This window comes from Notolepis coatsorum (genome assembly GCF_963971535.1).
Source record: "Notolepis coatsorum genome assembly, chromosome: 15".
In the NCBI taxonomy this organism is placed as follows: Eukaryota; Metazoa; Chordata; class Actinopteri; order Aulopiformes; family Paralepididae; genus Notolepis; species Notolepis coatsorum.
The window spans coordinates 83,180,854-83,198,939 of NC_140179.1; the positions used below are offsets into that span (position 1 = coordinate 83,180,854).

At 42.2% G+C, this 18,086-nt stretch overlaps 1 protein-coding gene and 1 pseudogene across 2 annotated transcripts in view; both read right to left on the reverse strand.

Moving 5' to 3' along the window:
* LOC311242115 (receptor-type tyrosine-protein phosphatase beta-like) overlaps positions 1-2,187 on the reverse strand; it is a gene marked incomplete at its 5' end in the record, with an annotated part of 12,875 nt that extends 10,688 nt beyond the window's left edge. Inside the window, one exon of the mRNA XM_084331071.1 lies at positions 2,182-2,187. Coding sequence (XP_084187197.1) covers positions 2,182-2,187 — 6 coding nt within the window. The remainder of the gene's footprint in view (positions 1-2,181) is intronic.
* Positions 2,188-2,395: 208 nt separating this feature from the next.
* The window catches only part of LOC311242116 (receptor-type tyrosine-protein phosphatase beta-like), a 119,090-nt pseudogene continuing 103,399 nt past the window's right edge, over positions 2,396-18,086 (reverse strand). The window contains exons 28-33 of the transcript XR_014620995.1: positions 16,505-16,611; positions 13,144-13,249; positions 3,301-3,381; positions 3,139-3,156; positions 2,585-2,666; positions 2,396-2,530 (exon numbers count right to left, since the gene is read on the reverse strand). The product of XR_014620995.1 is annotated as a receptor-type tyrosine-protein phosphatase beta-like (transcript). The remainder of the gene's footprint in view (positions 2,531-2,584; positions 2,667-3,138; positions 3,157-3,300; positions 3,382-13,143; positions 13,250-16,504; positions 16,612-18,086) is intronic.

Below are 18,086 nucleotides of genomic sequence, written 5' to 3' on the forward strand. Positions count from 1 at the left end.
TTCCATTCATTTGTGCTAAGCTAGGCTAGCTGGTCCGTATTATGGTTCCATTCATTTGTGCTAAGCTAGGCTAGCTGGTCCGTATTATGCTTCCATTCATTTGTGCTAAGCTAGGCTAGCTGGTCCGTATTATGCTTCCATTCATTTGTGCTAAGCTAGGCTAGCTGGTCCGTATTATGCTTCCATTCATTTGTGCTAAGCTAGGCTAGCTGGTCCGTATTATGCTTCCATTCATTTGTGCTAAGCTAGGCTAGCTGGTCCGTATTATGCTTCCATTCATTTGTGCTAAGCTAGGCTAGCTGGTCCGTATTATGCTTCCATTCATTTGTGCTAAGCTAGGCTAGCTGGTCCGTATTATGCTTCCATTCATTTGTGCTAAGCTAGGCTAGCTGGTCCGTATTATGCTTCCATTCATTTGTGCTAAGCTAGGCTAGCTGGTCCGTATTATGCTTCCATTCATTTGTGCTAAGCTAGGCTAGCTGGTCCGTATTATGCTTCCATTCATTTGTGCTAAGCTAGGCTAGCTGGTCCGTATTATGCTTCCATTCATTTGTGCTAAGCTAGGCTAGCTGGTCCGTATTATGCTTCCATTCATTTGTGCTAAGCTAGGCTAGCTGGTCCGTACTATGCTTCCATTCATGTGTGCTAAGCTAGGCTAGCTGGTCCGTATTATGCTTCCATTCATTTGTGCTAAGCTAGGCTAGCTGGTCCGTATTATGCTTCCATTCATTTGTGCTAAGCTAGGCTAGCTGGTCCGTATTATGCTTCCATTCATTTGTGCTAAGCTAGGCTAGCTGGTCCGTATTATGCTTCCATTCATTTGTGCTAAGCTAGGCTAGCTGGTCCGTATTATGCTTCCATTCATTTGTGCTAAGCTAGGCTAGCTGGTCCGTATTATGCTTCCATTCATTTGTGCTAAGCTAGGCTAGCTGGTCCGTATTATGCTTCCATTCATTTGTGCTAAGCTAGGCTAGCTGGTCCGAATTATGCTTCCATTCATTTGTGCTAAGCTAGGCTAGCTGGTCCGTATTATGCTTCCATTCATTTGTGCTAAGCTAGGCTAGCTGGTCCGTATTATGCTTCCATTCATTTGTGCTAAGCTAGGCTAGCTGGTCCGTATTATGCTTCCATTCATTTGTGCTAAGCTAGGCTAGCTGGTCCGTACTATGCTTCCATTCATTTGTGCTAAGCTAGGCTAGCTGGTCCGAATTATGCTTCCATTCATTTGTGCTAAGCTAGGCTAGCTGGTCCGTACTATGCTTCCATTCATTTGTGCTAAGCTAGGCTATAGCTTGCAGCGGGATACATTTCTGCTGAATGCAATTGGTATCTATTATCTTGTCCGACTCTGGAGAAGACGATAAGCACATTTCACATAATGCTGGTGTGTTCCTTTAATGGGTTTGTTTTTGTGATCACCGAGGTGAGGAATGTTCATTATCCCATTAATTAAAACCCTTCATGAGGAAAATGATCTATCTGGTTAATTAAAACCCCGTAACGAGCATCTTAAAAAGCTGAACGGGGAGAGAATTGAATGACTAAGCAAACAGGAAGTGAGGTCAAACTGAGGAGACTCAACCCCCTTCCACCAACACACATACACACTCACACACACACTCACACACACACACACACACACACACACACACACACACACTCACTCAAACAAACAACACACTGCAGCACCCACTCTCCACACTTTAGATCACACAAACACACTTACACTTTATATTTATTGATAAAGGATTTGCACTACAACTCGTACACCTACTGTGAATTGTACCTAAACTGCACCTCGTCCATTTATGCCTTGCACTATATTGTATTGTATATTAGTACACTGCACAGTATTGTATATTGTATGGTAACTACGTCTACGAACATTGTACATATGTCAAAACTGAACACTGTGACCTCTTTTTTTACTTCTAATTTTTACTATGTTTTTATTTCATACTTATCTTGTCATGCACAGTCTCTGGAGCGCAACAGTAAGAAGCATTTTGTACAAAAGTATTCTGTACTTCTGTATGACAACTATTAAAGAAACTTGAAACTTGAAACTTCATATGAGCTTGTGTCACTGTATCTAGAAAGGAGTTATATTAGCCTTCAAAGTCGTTTAATTTTGAATTAAAAGTCACCAGTCCCCTTGTTCTACTTCTTTACACACTTTACAGACATCTTTGTTATAAGCATAATATTTTTTTAAACAGCTTATGGATGCATTATTTATTCAGATTTGGAATATCTACACTAGCTAGCATCTTTATTTCTTTCTTTATTACCAAGTTCAGCTACAGCCTACAGGGAATAAGGACAACAGCAGAAGTGGGCGGGGCCTAGAAGGCGAATAGTAAACATTCACATCTGGTCACATGCTCTCATCTGGTCACATGCTCTCGTCCACAAAGTCCCTGGAGATCTGGTCACATGCTCTCATCTGGTCACATGCTCTCATCTGGTCACATGCTCTCGTCCACAAAGTCCCTGGAGATCTGGTCACATGCTCTCGTCCACAAAGTCCCTGGAGACGCGCGTGCAGTTTAGAAACAGTAGCTGAGTCATGATGTAAACTTACCTCAAACTCTTCAGACAGAAGGTAGTTGGAGTCGGCCTGGAGCTTGTTTAAATGAGACTCAAAGTGGCAGACCTTGATGGGACTGGAGAGAGAGAGAGAGAGAGAGAGAGAGAGAGAGAGAGAGAGAGAGAGAGAGAGAGAGAGAGAGAGAGAGAGAGAGAGAGAGAGAGAGAGAGAGAGGAGAGAGAGAGAGACAGGGAGAGAGAGAGAGAGAGAGAGAGAGAGAGAGAGAGAGAGAGAGAGAGAGAGAGAGAGAGAGAGAGAGAGAGAGAGAGAGGAGAGAGAGACAGACAGACAGACAGACAGACAGACAGACAGACAGACAGACAGACAGACAGACAGACAGACAGACAGACAGACAGACAGACAGACAAAGAGAGAGAGAGTGAGTTAGACAGACAGGGAGAGAGAGACAGACAGACAGACAGACAAAGAGAGAGAGAGTGAGTTAGACAGACAGGGAGAGAGAGACAGACAGACAAAGGGAGAGAGAGAGAGTTAGACAGACAGGGTTCAGAGGTCAGGTGTTTGGGGATAAAGGATCCTGTTCTCACCTTGTGCTGCGGCGGTTACTGAAATAGAGACACAGACATAATGTGTTAATATACTGTATGACATGTGTGTGTGTGTGTGTGTGTGTGTGTGTGTGTGTGTGTGTGTGTGTGTGTGTGTGTGTGTGTGTGTGTGTGTGTGTGTGTGTGTGTGTGTGTACTAACCCCCTGACTCCTGTGTACATCCCAGACGTAGGAACCTCTTTCCACATGTTCATCCTGACCACTGGGTTCTCCTGCACCGCCCTGTGGAGAGAATAATAACATTCACTCATTGGACGCCAGACCCGATGACAGTCGGGTTAACTTGCCATCGCTTGAGCGCCAGACCCGAGTATAGTCGGCTTTTAATCGTTATTTCTTTTATTAGCGATATCCATTAATTTTCATCCATTCAACCTGATGTTATCGTTATCTCCTGGAAAGCGTGGTGGATGGTGCTTTCGACCCTTTCCCTCCGAAGCCGGATGTGCTGTCGTCCGGCTCGATATCATCTTGGTGCTTCCTAGACTCCGTTGTACGCTTAGGCACCTTTTCAACCTTCTTAAGTTTCGACATTTTGTGGTTCTCGTGTTCTCGTGTTCTTGTATTCTCGGGTTCTTGTGGTTATCCTTCCCTCCTTCCTTCCTTCCTTCCTTCCTTCCTTCCTTCCTTCCTTCCTTCCTTCCTTCCTTCCTTCCTTCCTTCCTTCCTTCCTTCCTTCCTTCCTTCCTTCCTTCCTTCCTTCCTTCCTTCCTTCCTTCCTTCCTTCCTTCCTTCCTTCCTTCCTTCCTTCCTTCCTTCCTTCGTGTTGTTCCCTTTTCCTCTTGGAACAAAGTTTTCTTACTAATGTGCGGGCCGGGGCTCCACTCCACTGGTCAAATTACTTACTCGTGAGTAGTACGTCCGTTGATAAAGAAAAGCAATGTCCACAGCCGCTCCGTGTATAGTAAAGATATTCAAATGGTTTATTTGCAAAGTCTTTCTTTACAGAAGTGGTCCTATGTGAGGTAAGGAATTTATGTTACGAATCTTGGGTTAATCAGATGTTCTTCACCGACATCGGAGCGCGCGTGTGTGTGCGTGCCGTTGGTGCCGACCAATGCACGGATAAGCGATTTTCAGCCCGCTTCTGTATCGTGCATGAGGACACATATGCTCTCGATAATCTAGCGTTTATTTGAAAACTATTCATAAATCAGCCGAAAAATTACAACGTGTTTTGTGTATTCCACTAAAGGGCTATTATCGTGTCTTTCTCTGGAATTACTAGAAATCACCAAAACTATACTCGTATTCAAAACGGTATAAAACAGAAATGTACCGATTAAAAAAACAATCCGTTTTGTACATGTTGACTGCAAGCAACTCATTGATAAGCGACGGGTGTATTAGACCCATAGCCATAATTTAAGATACATTTTAAGCACTCGCAAATCTCCCCGTCCTCCCATTGATTAAAGCTGCGACCATCTAGCCATAATTTCCCGGAAGGGGCGTGGCGCTCAATGAGTTAAGCAGTAGCGTCCAATGAGTTAATAATAATAATAACAACAATAATAATAATAACGTTATGTTTTTGACACAAAGACACACGGAGGAAGCGTTGTACTGTACGTCACTCTGTCTTTAACATGCACTTGTATTCATTATGACTCTATCTTTAACATGCACTTGTATTCATTATGACTCCATCTTTAACATGCACTTGTATTCATTATGACTCCATCTTTAACTCAATGGCCGCCAACAACTATTTAATACGTGTATATATATATAGTATATATGATGAATTGAAAATGGGGGACCCTGATGTAAACAAGGCGAAAGTCTTTCTCTGGTCTGCATCCCCTTAACAATTGTATGTTTTGAGCTGTACTGTACTGTACCCATTCTGCAATCTGTTAATAAAGTTTTCAATCAATCAATCAATCAGTAGTAATAGTATTACCCATTCAATATGCACATGACAGAAAATATTATATGGCATATAATATTTTCTGTCATGTGCATATTGAATGGGTATATAATATAATATGCTATTTTATATATCATTGTAACAGTGTAGTGTAGGAATTACAAGAATGACAAGACTGTAACTGTAACTTCTCACGTTTATTTCACACTCTGCATACACACTGACAACACACACACACTCAGTTCAATGGGCATGAGAAAACATATGTTTACATTGCCAAAGCGAAAGTGGAACAATACAATCAAAACAAAAATATATGTACAATTAAAAGGGAATAGGAATGATGTGTAAACAGAGCTGTCACATTTCAAAATGGAATACAATCAAAAAACAATTCTACAAAAAGGTCTGTCAACAGTCACTGATAGTTATCCTTTATCTGTTTTTTTTTTTTTTTTTTTATTAAATGTCTCTACCTTAGTGAGAACGCTGGCACTGGGAAGAGGAAGCTAGTTTTTCAAAGTCTGGGTTGTAGGAGCTGGTTGCAAGCCTCAGGCAGTCCACAAGATGGTCATCTGTCAATGTGGTTCTGTACTTAGACTTGATGATCTTCATGTGAGAGAAAGCAGACTCACACAGGTAGGTTGATCCAAAAAATGCTGTTAAGTTCATGGCACATCTCCTGAGGTTGGGGTACTTCTCAGGCAGCAGTAGCTCCCAGAACTCTGCCCTCATCCCTTGTGTTGCCCTGGCTTTAATCTCAATGTCAGTTTGAAGTGTGAGGATCTCGTTCTCCACAGCATGGCTGTCCAGATTAAACAGTGTGGCCACTTTGGATGTGATGTCATCCACATCTACAGTTCCAAATGGAAAACACATGTAGCTTGCAACAGGTTCAAGTGTTAAAAAGTCTGTGAAGCGCTTATCAAACTCTGACAAGATGCTTTGAACTTGCTCCTCATAATGTGTGCAATCAAACTGTGCGGTGTCCTCACCCTGACGTTGAAGTTCTGGTTGCATGTGAGGAAAGTTGCGTAGGTCACTGCGTTGCAGCCTTAAGTTCTCGCCCACATGGTGAGCTTGCTTTTAAAAGCATTCACTGAGCTGATCATGTTTATTACACATTTATCCTTTCCCTGCAGCTCTAAATTCAGGTTATTCAGCATGCGAGTGACATCGGTTATGAATGCCAAATTCAAAAGCCAGTTGTTGTCCTCTAGATGTGTATATTCTGCATGTTTAGCAAGCTTGAGAAACTCTTTAATTTCAGGCAGCAACTTGCTGAATCGTAGGACTGTTTTTGGAGGAAAATCCGTGCAGTGTTTCTTGTGCATCGTTGTATAATGCCGCTACAAATTACCCTTTTTCGGCACAGCCACGGTTTGTTTGCAAATCAGACAGACTGATTTTGCGTTGAAATAAACCAAATAGCGGCACGGTGGTGTAGTGGTTAACACTGTCGCCTCACAGCAAGAAGGTCCAGGTTTCGATTCCCGTTTGGGGACCAGGTTTCCATGATGCCAGTTACCCAGGTGGGGTATCTCCCAGGCCTTTCTGTGTGGAGTTTGCATGTTCTCCCCGTGCTCGCAAGGGTTTCCCCCCCGATAAGATAAACCCAATGGAAAAACATGCACAACAATAGATCGCTAACGCTGTGGCGTCCTTGACGAAGACGGACAGGAGCACTTTGATTGGTCCCCTGGCGCGGCTCACGTTGACGCCTGTCTGCTCCCGGCTGCCCTTGGGGGGGAAGGACGACGGGATGGGTTAATCGCAGATACGAATTGCATGCATGCATCGCATGTGTGCCGATTGATGACCTCTGAGCAGGTCTTAAATTATTATTATTATTATAAAAGTAAGCCTCCTCCCACTCTTCATGGAAATGATATGTTTTTGGTCTTTTGGCTGCTCCGGTTCTGCTTGCGGCGCTGACGCTGGTGCTATCCGGCAGCTCGTCGGAGGCGGCGTTGGAGCTGCTCCCTGGCGGCGGCGGCTCAACGGAGGCGGCGTTGGAGCTGCTCCCTAGCGGCGGCGGCGGCAGCTCGTCGGAGGGTCCTGGCTCTGGCGGCAGTGAGGTCTTGCTGGCGTTGTTGAAAAGTAGTGTCCTCTGAATGAACCTCTTTTTTTGCTGGTGGTGTTCCATTCATCTTGCAGTTTCGAGTGACTCAAGGCTGGTCTCAGAGCCACGTTTATACTGTACCTGCCAGGTGATGGGCCCGACCCCCACTCATGCCACTCCATGAAAACAAAAGCATCAATTTGCATCCCTATGGGTGAAGCTCGCTGTCCGGAATGTAGACGGTATCGATTGGCTCAGGCTGCCTGACTGCCTGTTATACACAGGACTGCTCGAACGTTTTTTGTCCTCCCCTCCAAATCAAATCAAATTAAATTATTTTCCAAAATAATCTCGCGGTCTACTTGAAACCAGCGCGCGATCTACCGGTCGATCGCGATCGACTGGTTGGGCACCACTGGTTTACAGTGCTGGCGGTAGCTGCTAAGGATTTTTATATATCCACTTTTTCTCCTTATTTTAAATTTTTCTCCCATCCCAATTTCGCCTCGCCAATTCTCCCTTCAATTCTACCCTCCCCTGTCTCGAACGTTGCTAGACTATGCCTCCCACTGCTCGGCTGCAGTGAGGACCAAGCCTTGCATCATGTGTCCCCTCCGGTACACGAGGAGGCAGCTGTCGCATCTTTTCACATGAACAGTGCGATCTCTCAGTGGCGAGGAGTCACGTGTGGGAGGCTCACGCTGCCCCCAATACTTCCTGATTCTGCTGTACAGGCGCACCAACCGACCTGTAGGAGTCGCTGTCCACAACGTCCAATCCCCACCCACCGGCTTTCCCACCCTCTAACACTGCCAATTGTGTTAGTATTAACGACCAGCCAAGCCGGTAGCAACGCCGAGAGCTGGGCTCGAACCCAGCGTCTCCTGCGTTAGTGGCGAGCGCCTTGCCCACTGCGCCACTTAGCCGCCCGGTAGCTGCTAAGGATGAGGCTAATGCGTGGCAGAGAAAGAGTTAACATGCACTTGTATTCATTATGACTCCATCTTTAACATGCACTTGTTTTTTGTTTTTTTTTTAATCTTTTTCCCCCTCCTTTTTCCTCCGATTTTCTCCCATCCCAATGTTAGTCGTTATGCCAATTCCCAATCCCCTTCCTGGTCGCTGCGCACTTACCCCCCACAGTCGGTCTGGGAGAGTGGAGGCTATCACGTGCTTCCTCCGACACACGTCTAGCCAATCAACCGCTTCTTTTCACCTGGCAGCGCGGACTCTCACTGAGAGGGCGTAGCGTGTGGAAGGATCACACTATCCCACTTAGATCCTATCCGCGCTTAGCAGGCGCCCCGACCGAACTGTAGGAGTCGCTGATTACAACGACCCGGACCCACCCCGCCAGCTTCTCCCACCCTCTAATACTGCCAATTGTATTAGTGTGAACGGCCAGCCAAGCTGGTGACAACCCCGGAGCTGTGAGCTGGATTCGAACAGGCGATTTAACATGCACTTGTATTCATTACAAGAGCATTGTTACTCAGCTGATAGTTGTGCCCTTCCTGATGACTTGTCGTACAGAACTTGTAAGTCGCTTTGGATAAAAGCGTCAGCTAAATGACTAAATGTAAATGTAAATGTCTTTAACATTCACTTGTGTTCATTATGATCTGTCTTTAACATTCACTTGTATTCATTATGACTGTCTTTAACATTCACTTGTATTCATTACAACGCTGTCTTTAACATTCACTTGTATTCATTACAACGCTGTCTTTAACATTCACTTGTATTCATTACAACGCTGCCTTTAACATTCACTTGTATTCATTACGACTCTGTCGGCCTTTCATTGCACTAAAAATACACGTTTCATCTTAATTGGCTCGCCTGGTTAAATTAAGGTTCAAATCAAATAAATAAAACATCAAATTGATTGTGATTGATCGTGGTGACATTCACCAGCGCTCTGCAGTCTAGATGATGTTGTTTTAATGTCATTATCGTCCCGCTGTGGAGGATGTGGATCTGCAGCCAAATACATCATTAGCCAATAAGGAAGACGATGTCTGATCTATGGATTACAGCCTGATCATTAAAATCACTCTATCATTGTTCTAATTGATGGATTGTTGAGTTATTCATCATCGCTGAGGTAATGGTAGTTTGTCTGGTGAGCTACAGCTCCATGCAGATGAGCTGAGGGGTCTGGCAAACTGGAATTATAGACGTCATATCAATGCACTTTAGATCTGAGCGCCGTGGGCGCGGCTGGGTAGTGTAGAGGTCTAAGCACTCACTCAATGCATAATTATATTACTATATATGGCTATAACATAACATACATTATGTACCTTTTTTTCAATTAGTACTTTATTTACTATTTATTTCTGATGAGGCTTGTGTTATTTCTGTTGGCTACATCTGTACGTCCTCAACTCTCTCTAAGTGGCTGGTCTGAGATCAGTCATCATGTATGTGTGCCTGGTGTTCAGTACACAGCAGCCTGCAGGTCTGAGATCAGTCATCATGTATGTGTGCCTGGTGTTCAGTACACAGCAGCCTGTAGACCAAGGTTGGCTGCTACACATTGGTGGTGGAGGAGGTCATTTCCACTCTACATTGCAAAGTACTTTGAATGTCTATAAATGCTATGAGTCAGCTCCCTAGCTGTCTATGACGGTGAGAGACTGTCGTCGGAGATTAATGAGAGCATGGTGTACTTATCATAAATGGAGTTACGACGTCGGCTGTTTGCGTCTACAATGTAAGTGAGTCATTACTAACAGAGAGGTTATTAACACACACAGACGTCACGCTGTATGCTGCCCCATTTATTGTACCCATTCATTTAAACTTCAATTAACAAAACAGCTCAATTAACCACAAGCCCTAAGTAACTCTCAGAAGAAGACGGCAGAGGCAGAGCTGTGGGGCGTAAAGGCTGCCTGACTGCCTCCTATAGGGATGTGTTCTGGATCATCAGGGCCCAGTAGTTCAAAACTTTTAATCTCAATCAGATCCGACCAGATTTTGAAATCGCATTTTTTTTGTGATCCAGGATCAGACAACTCGGCCAGATTTTGTCCCGGTATTTCAAAGCAATTCAGACTTTTCAAGATGACTAGATCCTGGGCGGCTGGGTAGCGCAGTGGACTAAGCGCTCGCCTACCACCGCAGAGGTTCGAATCCAGCTGTCAGCGGTACCGCCGTCTTGGTCAGTCGTCCCTACTAACACAATTGGCAGTGTTAGTGGGTGGGAAGCCGGCGGGGTATGTATCCTGGTCGCGTCTATTCGAAAGGCAACCGGTTCATGCTTCCGCGTTCGTGTTTTGTGCTCTGATTGGCCACTGCTGTTTCTGGTCGCACCAATCGTGTGACGGCAAGTTCTTTCGCCGGTTAAGCTTAGGCACTCTTTCGAAGTTGGTTAAGGTTTGAGTTTGTCTTAGAGCAGGGCGATAGAACGCCAGCCCTGATTTCAAACTCTAACCTCACGCGATTGGGCGCACATGTCACATGACCAGAAACGTCAGTGGCCAATCAGATTCGCAAAACGCATGAACCGGTTGCCTTTCGAATAGACGCATCCTGGTCGTTGTAAACAGCGACTCCTACTGGTCGGTCGGGGCGCCTGTTCAGCAGGGAAAGGATCTGGGGGAGGTAGTGTGATCCTCCCACGCGTTACACTCCCCCAGTGAGAGTCCTCGCTGTCAGGTGAAAAGAAGCGGCTGGCTGACTCCACATGTATCGGAGGAGACATGTGATAGTCTTCAACCCTCCCTAGGCCGGCAAGTGGGGGGAAAATGCGTGCAACAACCAGGAAGGGAATTGGCATAACGACAAAAATTGGGATGGGAGAAAAATACGAAAAAAGGGGGAGAAGAAATTGATAAAAAAAAGATGACTAGATTAAAGTGCTTTAATCCTACCAATCTCCATCTAGTGGATATGAAAAATAATACAAGGAAGACAAGAGACCACATTGCAGAGACATCAAAAATTTCTAATTATATTTTTAAATACATAAAGGACATAAAATCATAATGGAATTGTAATTAAAAAATACTCCCTAGGACTAGGCCAGGGTAACAACAAAAAAACATTCATTCAGCTGGATCATCCAGGTGTGCTTTGAGGAGATGAATTCTAAGTGAGGTTTCAGTTTGCTGAAGGTGATCAACAGATCTTTGTTGAAATATTTTTCTTTAACTCAATGTACGCCACACCCGAATAAAGTCGGGTTAACTCGCCGACGCTTGAGCGCCAAACCGGAGAAAAGTCGGGTTTTCATCGTTATTTATTTTATTCGATATTTCCACTCATTATCCATCCAGGGAGCCTGGTGTTATCATTGGGAATGGGTCTGAGATCGCAAAAGTCCAATACCGCCGCCCGGTAGGTTGCGGCCGGTATTGCACATCCTTTGAAACTCTGTGTATTTCGGGTGTGCGTCGTTTATATAGGTCCGGGCGGACTTTTCCTTGTCGGGCATGACGAGCGGTTATAACGCATGGATTTATAAGAATCAAACACTCCCGATTCATGTTCTTTGGTGGATTATTTGGTGGACACGATCGACATCAATACTTGGAATGGCAAGCAGATAATTGGAATATTCTTTTTGGGGTACATCCTAGTCAAGGTAAGGGCTATATGGTATTAATCTTGCGTTGACCCAATAATTCCTTCATTGCGATCGGAGCGTATGTGTGTAATGTACTGTGTAACATATTCCGGTGACGATCAAAGCATAAAAAAAGTACCCCCCCCCCCTTCATGCATTCATGATGAAACATAATACCTATAATCTAGATTTTATTTGAGAATAGTAGCTAGTCCAGGCAAGAAATGACAACGCTTTTAGTAGAATACACGCATATGGCTATTACGCAGCCTTTTGGGAATTACCCTAGACCATTCTAAAAATATACTTATATTCACCACGGTATAAAACGGGAATGTATGGATGACATTTTTTTTTCTTTTTCACAAATTGAACGATAGATACTCGATGTCAAATGGGCAATAGTATTATATCCTTATAGCTATAATATATAATATAGTTTTAGCCCTGCAAACACCGCCACGTATTCCTATACTTAAAAGCGGTGGCCTTTTATAGTACATTTTGCTCTGGTAATCCACTGGAAATCCACCCCTCTGGTGGGATCAAGATAATCCATTTTATTTTTTATCAAACTGATCCTAATCCCATGTTGTCGGTTTGAACTACCCGTTTTGAAGATTTGATCCAGATTAAAGCTTGGATTTGATTTCCTGATCCGATCGGATATCAAAGTGATCCTAATCCTGTTTTTGGGGTTTGAACTACCCAAAATCCAAATCTGATCCGATCAGATAGGGATAAAAAGTTTTGAACTACTGGGCCCAGATCATGATGCAGTTTGTGAGGAGTGTCCAGACGTCCTAGTTGTACCATCCTGGCGTGATCCGATTGTAAAAGTCACATTTAAAGGTAGAATCTGTAATTGCTATTCTCTCAAAATTCCTTCTAAAAAAACCTGAGAAGAGTGAGACAGATATGGACTGTCTTCAGTGATGAGGAGCTCTATTTGTTGATCCTATCCATCTAAACTTCATTTAACCAGGCAGATCAATTAGGGAGAAACTCTCATTAACAGTGGAATTGGGAGGTGTGTGTGTGTGTGTGTGTGTGTGTGTGTGTGTGTGTGTGTGTGTGTGTGTGTGTGTGTGTGTGTGTGTGTGTGTGTGTGTGTGTGTGCGTGCGTGCGTGCGTGCGTGCGTGCGTGCGTGCGTGCGTGCGTGCGTGCGTGCGTGCGGGAGGGATGTAACTAATGATGTCATTATGTTTCCAAGCTGCTGTTGTCTGTATAAATGTTTTAAAGTCTTGATGAAAAGGCGGAACCATGAAGAGGGAACAGATCAGCTCACTCAGGATGGAGATATTCTTTAAAGTTCAAACATTTAATCACTTTTCTCATGAAAAGGTTGTAGAGTGTTGTGTGTGTGTGTGTGTGTGTGTGTGTGTGTGTGTGTGTGTGTGTGTGTGTGTGTGTGTGTGTGTGTGTGTGTGTGTGTGTGTGTGTGTGTGTGTGTGTGTGTGTGTGTTACTCACACTTTGCGTACTCTCTGCCTGTAGACAAGCAGGGAGATAACAGCCACCATCATACCGATCAGGAACATCCCAGCGCTCAGACCCTCCACTACGCCCCCTAAAGGTTCTGAACACAAATGCATTCACACACAAAACAGTTAAAATGCTAAAAAGAATCACTTTATACAGCTTTTTTCACCTTGTGTTTCTACTAGACAACAAAGACGCTATTGATCATTGTGTCTTTCAACTTCCTGTGACCTTGTGACACTGTATATAGAAAGAGATATATGTCTCTGCGAAGGCTACCTTCCTTCCAGAAAATATACCAATGGTAGAACACTTTAGATGTCTTGGAGTTGAAATATTCCCTACTATATGCCAAACGGTGAAGTATAATTATACAAGATTCCAAGATAGGCTCACAAATGACTTTGACAGGTGGTCAAAACTTAAAAACTCAGTACAGGCCCGAGTATCAATAGTTAAGATGGATGTTTTACCTAGAATCAACTTCTTTAGCTCAATGTTGCCGTTTTCGTTTTTTGCTGGTTACTGGAAAAAATTACACTCCGCCGCATATACATTTATTTGGAACAACAAACCTCCACGAATAAAAAGATCCACCGCACAGAGAAACAAAGCCGACGGAGGTTTAGCATTTCCAGACTTCTACCAATATTTTAAAGCGTTGTCTTTAAGACCACTGATCACCTGGTTTGATTCTCAAGCATCTGTATCCTGGAGAACATTAGAAGAAAACATAGTGGCACCACATAGACTGCAGGATATAGTATACACCAAATTATCAATTAAGCAATGCGACTTGAAATTTGGCCCTCTCATTACACATGTGATCCGGATATGGCGTGACACACAGAAAAAATTTACTAACCAACATAAATGGCATAGCCATTCTCCCCTATTCAATAACAATGCACTCCTTATTGCACAACGACCTATCAGATATCGCAAATGGGAAAAGAAGGGCATACATACATTGGGAGATATCTTCAACAAACAGGGTTTCTGTAGCTATCAAGATATTCATAACAAATTTAACCTCACCAGCTCCACTTATTATTTCTATATACAGTTATTAGCAACTTTGAAGGCTCATGGAGTCCCATTAAAGACACCACTTGAGCACCACAGATATCACAAATTATTTTATGAAAGGGAGACATCGAGAGGCTTCGTCTCTGACTTTTATCATCACTTACTTACGTCTTGGTATGGAATCCTTCCCCTAGACTCAGTTTGGAGGAAGGATATACCAGACTTGGAAGTAGATTTTGATTGGCCTGAAGTCTGGGCAAACGTTCGACTAGCGTCACACAACCCGGATCATCAACAGATTAATCTTAATTTTATTCATAGGACTTAACTGACTCCTATTGAACCGAATGGGGCTTAAACAAGACTCTCTATGCTCCTTGTGTCTAAAGGGTGATATCGGTACATGTATGCATATGTATTGGGAATGCCTCCCTGTTAAGATATTCTGGGAAGAAGTAATCATGCAATTATCAGAATTTTTATCTCTGACCATACCTGTACTTCCTTCGGTATTGTTGCTGAATAATGTCTCTCAGTTATCACACTCAAGAGGCTAATCTTGTCCGGTATTACGGCTGCAAAAAAGCTAATAGCATCATGTTGGATTCAGCCAGATAAAATGTGCCTGAAGGTTTGGATTCTTACCTATCTTGATGTGATTTATTTAGAGATATCTACCGCACGAATCCTAGGTGTTAATGAAGCCAGCATAGCAATTTGGTCATTTGTGGTGGAGAAGATAAAGCATAGCATATGAATTTGTAATCCTTGGTTGTAATAATGGATGGATTATCCAAGGGGGGTCCTGAGGGGGGGGGGGAGAAGAGGGAGCAAGAGCATAATATGTATGTATTGTATTGTATTGTAAGTATTATGTATATATCTCGTAACCTACATTTATATTGATTCAAATACTGGACTGTATATTTTGCTATCCTCTCAGGAGGATTCTGTGGGTGTTGAACTGGGTGGGTTGTGCTTGGGAGAGCTCCTGTCAGTATGCATGCTTGTGGTCTTGTAGTGTACGTTGTCTTGTATTGTGTTATGTGTTGTATTTTCTTGTTACTCTGTGTTTAGGACCCCCTCGAAAATGAAATGGTTAATCTCAAGGGGTTTATCCTTTCAATAAATACATTTCAAACTAGCTCCGTTACAGCTTGTCAATAACATGTATTCTGTCCTAGATGATGGAACCATCTCTGTTACAGCGTGTCATTGTCAAACAGCATTTTTACTTCATTGTACTTAGGTTGTACTTTAGTTTGTATATTGTATATTGTAGTGTTGGGACTTATTCCTCTTTTACTTACTTTTTAATTTTTTTACTGTATGAAGCACATTCTCAGGGGCTCATACAGAACCAAGCATTTCACTGTAATGTACATGTACCTTATGTGACAAATACAAGCCAACTTGAAACTTGAACTTGAACTCAATAACATGTCTTCTGCTCTAAATGATGGAACTAGCTCTGTTGCAGCTTGTAGCCAATAACATGTCTTAATTTAATGTGTGTGAGGTTGTGCCTTTCTCCTCAACATGTTGTTGACGTGAGGGAAGTCAGTCCGTGTCCCTCAGGCTTCTTCTATCCTCCTCCATTTTATGTGCTGAATAAATAAACTAAATTAAAACTAAGCTAAGCAGTTTTTATGTATTATTTATTCAGCTTGGGAATATCCACACTGGCTTTATCACCAAGTTCAGCCGCAGGAAATAAAGAGAGAAGGTAGTGCAATGAGACTAGAGGCACTTACAAGTGAAATATACTGTTTATAATAATAATAATAATAATAATAATAATAATAATAATAATAATAATAATAATAATAATAATAATAATAATAATAATAATAATAATAATAATAATAATAATAATATAGTGTTTATGATAATAATAATAATAATAATAATAATAATAATAATAATAATAATAATAATAATAATAATAATAATAATAATAATAATAATAATAATAATAATAATAATAATAATAATAATAATAATAATAATAATAATAATAATAATAATAATAATAATAATAATAATAATAATAATAATAATAATAATAATAATAATAATAATAATAATAATAATAATAATAATAATAATAATAATAATAATATAAGTCTGCAACCTGGGAACTAGACCAGTATCACTCCGTCATATTCCCATTTAATTACGGTAATTCACCGGATGTATTGTAACTACTACACATTTCTGTTAACTAGCTACAAGGTGTGTGCATGTGCGCGTGCATGTGCGCACGTGTACAGTATGTGTGTGTGTGTGCGTGCGTGTGTGTGTGTGTGTGTGTGCGCGCTACCAGAGTGTGTCTTCAGGGGTGCAGACAAGAAGGTGTCTGAATAGAGAGGGTGAGGGAACTCTCTGTGATTCTCATCAAACAGCTTTGTGAATGCTCGTACACTCAGCCTACACATACAAACACACAGACAAATATTTGTAGTTAGTGACATTAAGCAAATTCAACGATATATTCAAAACTAATTCAGCCAAAGCTAAATTAGTAAATTCCTCAAAATGCTAGGGAACAACTTGTGTTGCTAGGGACCAGCTTGTGTTGCTAGGGACCAGCTTGTGTTGCTAGGGACCAGCTTGTGTTGCTAGGGACCAGCTTGTGTTGCTAGGGACCAGCTTGTGTTGCTAGGGACCAGCTTGTGTTGCTAGGGAACAGCTTGGACCCAAGTAAATGTTCAGTTATTGATACAGTATAAGCAAACACTGCGACTAATGAAAGTATAACAGAAGGAAGGGTCATCACGTCACTGTGTGTAGCACGTGAACACACACCAAGGGTGAAAAGAAAACATTCGGTTTGGTCGACATTGACTTAAATGGGATCAGCCATCTCCTTGTTTATGACCCGTCATTTAAACGGATGTCAGAATCATCTGCAATTTGTTGCATAGTTACAGTAACTAGCTAATGTTTGATATATTGGCTGATGTATATTTCCTCAGATATCTGCTATATTTATAATTTGAATACAGGCTTTAACTGGCAGCACCAAAGTCTGGCACCAAGTAGAGCATAGGACGCTGGTATTCTGACATGATGACCCTTCCTTCTTTTATAGTTTCCTTGCACTGCAACAGGAAGTAAACTTGGGTCCATTTAGAATGTTTACATAGTCAAGTTGAAGCCGTCTATAGAGGCATTAAATATATCTTTATTCCAACATAGTAACCACTTTCAAAAGAAAATGTCTAACGTCAGAGCAGGTAAAACACTGGAAAAACATGATATTACTGTTAACCTTTCCACTGTGACTTGTTTACAAGATCCAGTAATTACATTTTTATTTATGTGTTTCTCTACATCAACACATAGCAACTGTTGTTTTGCACATAGCAACCACTGTCTCCCCCACCCCAGAAGGAAAACTGTCATTCTAAGTAGGGATGTCCCGATCACATTTTTTTGCTCCCGATCCGATCCCGATCATGTGATTTTGAGTATCTATCTACCGATACCGATCTTTCCCAATCCGATAAAAAAAAAAGTAAAAAATGTCCCATCCCAATTTCTCACATTACATTCACCCTGAATGTTGACGTTATCCAGGTAAAAAGTTAACTTCATTCAAGCCAGGCATTGCAACCGGAGTGATCTAAAAACTCCGCCTCCAACCTGCTGATTCATGAGAGCAATGGCGCCATCGTCTGTAAAAATCAGGTGACTGCAAGTTCTGCAACTAGTGGATGTCCCTCATCCTTGACATAAATCATTTGATGTATAATTAAATCAAAGGAAATGCGTTTTCTTTGGCAAAATTCTTCTGCTCTGTGTGACAATATATAAATTAATGATGATATGCAATTTAAAACCAAAACCAAGGCCTCAGTATGAGTTTAAGACGTGAACATGGTCATGTTTGTTGAAAAAAA